The sequence below is a fragment of the Salmo salar genome, chromosome ssa09 (genome assembly GCF_905237065.1).
Source record: "Salmo salar chromosome ssa09, Ssal_v3.1, whole genome shotgun sequence".
In the NCBI taxonomy this organism is placed as follows: Eukaryota; Metazoa; Chordata; class Actinopteri; order Salmoniformes; family Salmonidae; genus Salmo; species Salmo salar.
Genome location: NC_059450.1, coordinates 145386400 through 145395058, shown reverse-complemented (window position 1 = coordinate 145395058; position 8659 = coordinate 145386400). Strand labels below are relative to the sequence as shown.

Genomic DNA, 8659 nt, shown 5'->3' with positions numbered 1-8659 from the left:
GACCATATTATAAACAGGTTATAACACTGTCAGCGCACATATTTACACCTGTTGTGACATACTGCGTTATTTTATGGCTGGTTATGACACCTAGACATGAGTGGCAAAACCCATAAAACCTACCACACAAGGCAAAACATTCCATTACACCATAGTCTACTTGTCAACAGTATATTTATGTTATATAACATTTTCTGAAATTCACCATATTATATTATCATTGTAATTGCTCACACATTGATGTCAGATTTCAGGAGTAGGACAAGACCACCTCTTTTTGAATGATGACTGATATAAGGGCCTATCTGGCTTATATGATTATGATGGTCATAATGCTTCATAACAGTGTCATAAAGTGTATTTTCTTCAAATGATTCAAATAAATAATGAAAAAAGACGACGTCAAGAATTCGTTACAACAACAAAGGATTTAAGAAACAATCTTTCAAACTAAAGGAAAGTGAATACAGGTGGGTTTTAACACTGTAGGTGTTGTAACCAGACGTAAAATAATGCAATATATCTCACAACAGGTGTAAATATATGGGTCATGACAGTGTTGTGACCATATTATGACAGGTTGTCATAACCTGTCATATTATGACATAGCGTGTTATGACACTGGGTGTCAAATAAAGTGTTACCATGTTTTTTCATACAAGAGTTCTCTATATAGAGATGCTACGGTACAGTAAACGTAAATACTACATTTTAAACTGATCATCAGGTTATCCATGCAATTATTTGAATATTTTTTCTACTCATAAACATGCTTTTGCTAATTGCTACATTTATGACACGCATAATCAGACAAAAAAATATGTAAAGTTATCCCAGGAGTGGTAGGTTTCTTACATAATGGTAGGCAACTTACATAATAAGCAAGCATAGCTGTTTTGAATATTTACAGAAGGCTATATAGCAGGGATTACATCACTACATGATGTTAGTGTTTTCCTCCACTGTTCCCTGTGTGCAGGTACTCTCTGTTTCTCTCACCAGGAACTCCTGCCCACTATGGGACTCAGTGCTGATGTCTGGGGAGCTCTCGCGGTTGTTTGTGGGGGTGTTTTTCTCTGTAAACACCTCTGGGATCATTTCTGTTTTCCCCTCTTTCTTCCCCTCCTCCACCCCCCATATGAGGTGCAGATTGACTCGTAACAGGTCTGGGCTATTCCCCATTGCCTCGTTTTTATCAAAGTTCTTAAATTTGTTCTTTGCTCCTTTGATGTACTTGCCCAGGAAGTTGCCTCCATCGCTCTTTGAGCCGAAGGACTTGCTGTTCTGCAGGTTCTGATGGAGCTGCTTCATAGCAGAGTGAAGTCTCCCCACCCCCTTGTTCAGCTCTGTGATCCTGTTCCCCACATCTGTTTAAAAACAAAAACACCCATGAGAGATAGAAACACAAAGAACAATATGTAGCAGTCACTGTTCTCGACTTTAGGTCAAGGTACCTGTATAGGGCTAACATGCTTTACTGTGGGCACATTTAGTCCCTCTACCTTTACGTGTCGCCTCTCCAAACTCCCTGCGGGCTGCTTCTATGTAGCGCTGTACCAGCGCCTTGACCACCTGCAGGCGATATGACACTCGGTCCATCCCTGCCTCGCCACTGTTGTTCATTGTGCTGTTGGACTGGAAGTGTAAAGGAAAAATATGAGTCTGAATACGAATACGTATGAATATGTATGAGTCTGAAGTGATTATGCTTCTGTGTAGTAATGTTGGTAAAATATATATATCTCTATAACCCACCACAGAGGCAATAGGAGGATAGTCTGGAGTTTTCTTTTGGTTGCAACAACAGAAAAAGCCCCTATGACAAAGAAAAAAACAAACACTTGCCGAACGTTTTGATGACAATTTCCACTGTTTAAAGCTTGTTACAGAGACCAGGGTTGCAGACAGTGGCCAGCCTACCTCAGTAAGTAGAACAAGGCCTTTGGAGAGGGGACGAGGTTGAAGGGTACCGGTATAGTGGAGCCCTCTCTGAAGTAACTCAAGTAGAGCTTTGAACGAGCAAACTTCCATTCAACATCAGCATCATCCTGACAGGGACCAAAAGGATGGCAGTCAAAGAGGACATTGTTAAAACATGTTTTTGTTTTTTAATAAGTTTCCCCTCACATGTATCATGCACATGTTAGATATATTGATTTGCGATGCCAGATTATTATTTTATACCTCTATCTTCTGGAATGAATTAGTGATCATGGCGATAAGCATATTGAGCAGGATAATGACAATGACGAGAGTGAAGACCCCATACAGGACCCTGCCCACAAACTGAGCCAGAACAAAATCTGGCATGTCCACATAGCCTTGATTAGATGCACCAAACATGGTCCAGAAGAGAAAGTTGAAGGTTTCATTGAAGCTGAAACCAAAGGAAAAGTGCAATAGGAATGAATGCACAGAGCTCTGCAGGTTTGGAAGATTTTGGTAAAGGTTAGAACTGTCATACCGTCCAAGATGTGGAGAAGTTGCGTAGGGCACGTAGATATTATTCAGTCCACAGAGAAAAGCTGTTCCAATGATCATCAAGAGAAACATGAACCTAAAGGAGAAGAGGGAAGATGTGTTGTAGTTATTTGAACTATACAACATTAAGTACATTTTTATATTTGCGCATTACTTTCTGGAGTGTCATTTCGAAATACAAAGTGTCCTGACGTGTCCTTGTCTTACCTCATCATGTCGTCTATCATTATACCAATGGAGATCTGCAGAGTACCCAGAGACTCATGGGCAGGCAGGATGTAGGCCAGTCGTGTGAAGCTGAGCATGCTGGTCACAGCGAACAGAATCTCTGAGATCAGCTGAGGGTCCTCCTGCCACCATTCATCCCGCACTGCAATAAGCCAGGAAATAGCCATACATGAAGATTCTTAAAGATCAGTAGGATTAGACCCAATAGTGTACTTTAGGTGATCATATACCGTAACAGGATATTGAGTTGTATAATCCGTAATTAAATATAATATACAATAGCGATTTATTGTTGGTACATACAGCTCACCTGTTTGGGTGAAGTAGGCACACTTCTCAACCAAGTTTTGGTCTTGGCAAACAAAGTGACCAATTGCCATGATGAGGACTCTCAGACCGAAGGAGGCCAAGTACATGCCGAGTACTATCATGTCCAGAATGTTGGACCAGTCCACGATGTAACCCCTCAGACCCTCCGCCCACACATTCTTACACTCACTCCAGAAGAAACCTAGAGGGGCAGGATCATGTCATTCCCATATTTTCATATTATGCTAATAGCATTTATAGTTAAACTGTCATCTCTAACATGCTACATACACTGAGTATACCAAACGTTAGGGACACCTTCCTAATATTGAGTTTCCCGCAGAACAGCCTCAATTTGTCGGGGAGTGGACTCTACAAGGTGTCGAAAGCATTCCACAGGGATGATGGCCCATGTTGACACCAATGCTTCCCACAGAGTGTGAAAAACCCAGCAGCATTGCAGTTCTTGACATAAACCGGTGCGCCTGGCCCCTACTACCATACCCCGTTCAAAGGCACTTACATTTTTAGTCTTGCCCATTCACCCTCTGAATGGCACACATACACAATCCATGTCTCAATTGTCTCAAGGCTTTAAAAATCCTTCTTTAACCTGTCACCTCCCCTTCATCTACACTGATTAAAGTGGACCTGGATTCACCTGGTCAGTCTATTTCATGGAAATAGCAGGTGTTGTTAATGTTTTGTATACTCAGTGTATAAAGGAGCCTATACCTTACAAAGAATTTGTAAAGAGTTTGTGGTATGAGAGATTGATGAATTGATTGTAAAGAATTAAAACATAACATAGACCTACCGACCACCCAGATCATATGGAGGGAGTTGTAGAGGATGTTTTGCTGCCGGGATGCGAACTCATTGCGGTACAGCTCCATGAAAATAGACTCAGCTAGAAGGGTGATGATGAACCACAGGTAGGAGGCAGAGTGCAGCAGGAATTTGATCACAGGTATCTTCAAAGTCTTTCCAATCTGAAATAGAAACCCAATCCTTACAACACATCTGAAAAACAACAGTCAGGCAATGTATTTTACGCTAGGGCTGGATTCAATCAATATTGAGGGAAGTATCGTGGTAGATCCGCGTTAAAACATAAAGACAATTTCCGATTGAGCTGATATATGCAGTGTTTACCGTGAATGCAGTCTCCGCAAACACGGGAACATTGCCTTTAAATTTAAATTGAGCTATAAACTCGGAACTTCCACAAAACTTCTGTGATATGGATTGAATCCAGCCCCTACTCTTAGCTCACCTTGGACTTGGGAGCGACCCAGTAGATCATACAGAGGAGAGGCATGGTGAAGAAGATCCCAAGAGACACCGTGAGTTTCCAGACCGTCTTGCTGCCCCTCCACCCTGGGATGTTTCCACACCAAATGGACGACAGCACTTGCTGGCAGATGGGATGACTCACAAACTAGAAGAGGAGAAAAAAACTGTGAAAGTAACACATGCTCACATGTTATAAACGTTTATTTTTGTATTAGTTTGAAGATAATTTAGTTTGAGTATAATAAAGGTGGTATTGTCACGTCCTGACCAGTAAAAGAGGTTGTTTGTTATTGTAGTTTGGTCAGGGCGTGGCAGGGGGTGTTTGTTTAGAGTGTTTCGGGGTTTGTTGGGCTATGTTAGTTCTAGTATGTCTATTTCTATGTGGTGTTTATTGGGTTGACCTTCAATTGGAAGCAGCTGCTCCTCGTTGCTTCTAATTGAAGGTCCTGGTAGTTATTTCCTGTTTTGTGTTTGCACCTGATGGGACTGTTTAGTGTCGTTTGTATACGTGTTTCTTTTGTTTTCCTTCTTTAATTAAATAAGAAGATGAGTTTACACATTCCTGCTGCGTTTTGGTCCTACGACACCCGTGACAGGTATGGGGTAGGTAAAGTAGTTACCAGTTTCTGATTGTAATTGACTGCAAGGCGTAGGCGTGATAGGGTTGGAATCCTCTCCTCGAAGGTCTGCTCGTCCAGTTCATCTTCATTATCGTCATCACAGATGTTCAGAATCGTTGTGACCTCACTCTGGTTGCGACACATGGCCAGCATCTCCACTGCGAACTCCTGACACAGCTCTTCCAGGCTCAGGTACTGGGGCTGAGGAACACAAACAGATACTTCATGTGAGTTAACATTCAAATTTGATTTACTTTACCATGATGTTAAAAAGTTACCATCAAATTGGCTCATTCATCCCCCCTTGTCAATTATCTCTAGGAGTGGTGGTGGTGGTGGTGGGGGGGGTGAAGTCAGACGCAGGAGACCAAACATGCACTAGCGTTTATTCCTGAGTCCAAAACACCATGAACAGGCATAAAAACCAGAGGAAATAATCCACCCATAAGGGCCGGAACACAGTCCAGAAAGAAACGCCAGTCCACATAAGACAAAGAAAATATAACGCAACCACGACAGGTAAAACAAAACAATCCCGCACAAACCCAACATGGTGGGCCAGACTAAAAAACCCACTAATGAACTCAAAACAGGTGAAACACAGGACAGACAAAACCAAGCGAAAAGGGAAAAAGGGATCGGTGGCAGCTCTCTCCACTGGCTTCCAGTTGAAGCTCGCATCCGCTACAAGACCATGGTGCTTGCCTACGGAGCTGTGAGGGGAACGGCACCTCCGTACCTTCAGGCTCTGATCAGGCCCTACACCCAAACAAGGGCACTGCGTTCATCCACCTCTGGCCTGCTCGCCTCCCTACCTCTGAGGAAGCACAGTTCCCGCTCAGCCCAGTCAAAACTGTTCGCTGCTCTGGCACCCCAATGGTGGAACAAGCTCCCTCACGACGCCAGGACAGCGGAGTCAATCACCACCTTCCGGAGACACCTGAAACCCCACCTCTTTAAGGAATACCTAGGATAGGATAAAGTAATCCTTCTAACCCCCCCCCCCTTAAAAGATTTAGATGCACTATTGTAAAGTGGTTGTTCCACTGGATATCATAAGGTGAATGCACCAATTTGTAAGTCGCTCTGGATAAGAGCGTCTGCTAAATGACTTAAATGTAAATGTAAGCTAGTAGACCGGCGACGCCGAGCGCCGCCCGAACAGGGAGAGGAGCCACCTTCGGTAGAAGTCGTGACACCCCTCCTCTCACCTGTAACTATTCCCCAGGTTGTTGCTGTAAATGAGAATGTGTTCTCAGTCAACTTACCTGGTAAAATAAGGGTACGAAACTGTAAAGAATATAGTACTACGTTGTCATTTACCCACAACATCAATTAACTCATACCTTAAATTCAGGCTCTTTCTTGGAGAGCTTGCGTAGCTCCCGACTGAGTCTGAAGGCACTGAGCATGGCATCCTCTGTGGTGATGGAGAGGTATGCCCGGCTGGCCATGCCCCGGTAGGTGTTGATACGAGACAGAGAGAACTTCAGCAGGTCATACTGACGGCCGTTCCTGCACTCCAGACAGGTACAGGAGACAGAGTGAGGCAGAGGGATGGCATGACCCTTCTTAGTCAACATGGTGACAATATCATACAGGTCCTTCTGACAGGCCAGGGTCAGCGGGGTCACTCCGGGGGCAAACTGGGAGTCGTCAATGGAGTGGTCAAATATGGCCATGGAGAAGGAGCGCACATCCATCTTGTTGCCCTTTTCCTGGTCCAGGCGGTCCAGGAGCCTCTTGACCACCCGGGGCTGGTTGGTGTCCACCGCCACCAGCAGCGCCTCGTAGATCTGCCTGAAGTCAAACTTGACGCCCAGCATCAGAGCAGAGAAAGTGTCCTCATTGCCCATGCGGATGGACAGGTTCAGGGCTTCTCTCCACAGACGGTCCTCAGACTCATCCAGCTGGCAGATGATGCCGTCCCCTGTGGACAGCAGGCTGCCCACCAGAATTGAGTTGTCTTCCTGAATGGCTGCTATCAGCTCCGGAGGGAAGTTAAGCTTTTTGTTCACAATCGCCTGCCATTGGTCTGGCTGAGAGAGGATTTAACATGACATGTTTTAATGTACAATTATCCAGAATGCTGTGTTATGAACCACAATTTTACTCAGTAATACTTTTGGCATTTATATTATATAGTAACTACAATAGTTGTAGTTTTTATCTCATAGTAGGCTATATATATCAGAGTAATCAGTTAATCAAAAGTGTCAACACAAAATGTTTGTTTACATAAAACGGTACAGCAATATTAGAGCATAGGAAGTCTTACCGTAATATTTTCCATGTTGGTTAGCAGGGCAAACTACAAATGAAAGCCTCCTTGTAGAGAACCTTCATCTGTAATGCATAATGTAAGTCCACATAAGACGTATAATGGTTGCTAAGTCGTACTTGAGGAGAACAGACTGAGACCTAATGCTCCAGACAGTCAGTGCAGAGACCTGTTGCCTCTGTGTTGCCTGCTTCTGCTTTTACCTCTGTTACTGCGTAGACCAACACTGGGGATTTCCACCAGAGCACGTTAACGCAACAGAACAACCAATAACAGACGCCTCCCAAGAGGAGTACACCAATTATCACAGAGCACCTCATCGAGGTTTTAGGATTTGTACGGTGTCTCTTTTCTCTTCAATGTTACTATATCATTTTAATTCTGATCTCAGACCTGGAAATGGGTATCAACAATGTAGGCACTTTAAGATCCCAGAAAGGGCCCATGGCCTTGTTGCTTATAGCCTCATGTATGACTAGGTTATCGACTGATGTTCACATGGATTTTACACCTATGGTCCATCAACAAATTCCAGGTGACCGTCTCCAATAATAGGCTATGTGCAGAGTGTACCTTGATACAAAATAGTTTAAAGTATAAAGATATAATTTGCATAAACATGAACATTTCTGATAGACAATGAAAACAGCAGGAACCAATTAATGAGAGGCGCGAATCCTATGCATAAAAGCCATGCACTTGACCGGCACACTCACACAGATATGGCGGAGCAAACTCACAGATATGGTGAGTGGAGACAGCTTTGCGTTTTCCCAAAAGAAATACAAACATTTCTACATAACTGGGAACTAGACTGGCGTTTGTTTGTTTACATGACTAATAATGTACAAATCATGTTTGAAGTGACTATTGGTAGAATAGTTAAGTCAGATAGCAATGTTCAAAACAAACAACTAGGCTAGCCCATTTGTGATAATCCATTTCTATGGAGGGAAATATCTGACAGAGGCATCATACAGCAATTATTTTAGAAAGGCACAAAGTATGTGAGGAGGGAGTGGGGGAGGGTTCTGGAACTCAGAGAATTTAGCATTTTTAATTCTATCTTTTCGTTCTGTGTAAATTGAATGTCCCACCCACCCCTCCCTCCCTTTGCCCTCAGAACAGCCTCAATTCGTCGGGGCATCGACTCTACAAGGTAAACGGGAAACTGTTGAGTGTGAAAAACCCAGCAACATTGCAGTCCTTTGACACAAACTGCCTAGCACCTACTACCATACCTCGTTCAAAGGCACTTACATTTTTTGTTGCCCATTCACCCTCTGAATGGCACATATACACAATCCATGTCTCAAGGCTTAAAAATCCTTTAACTTGTCTCCTCCCCTTCATCTACACTGATTTAACAAGTAACATCAATAAGGGATCATATCTTTCACCTGGATTCACCTGGATTCACCTGGTCAGTCTGTCATGGAAAGAG

General features: G+C 43.4%; 1 protein-coding gene across 1 annotated transcript; it reads right to left on the bottom strand.

The window, feature by feature from the left end:
• Positions 1-405: 405 nt before the first annotated feature.
• On the bottom strand, positions 406-7352 carry LOC106613200 (short transient receptor potential channel 2-like). The gene is made up of 13 exons (XM_014215228.2): positions 7213-7352; positions 6281-6973; positions 4935-5135; positions 4295-4459; positions 3836-4010; positions 3020-3220; positions 2689-2851; positions 2465-2557; positions 2185-2377; positions 1921-2048; positions 1756-1816; positions 1503-1635; positions 406-1367 (listed from the first exon to the last, which is right to left on the bottom strand). Exons 1-13 carry the CDS (start codon positions 7225-7227, stop codon positions 937-939), a joined length of 2652 nt encoding a protein of 883 aa, XP_014070703.2. The 5' UTR covers positions 7228-7352; the 3' UTR covers positions 406-936.
• Positions 7353-8659: the final 1307 nt, after the last annotated feature.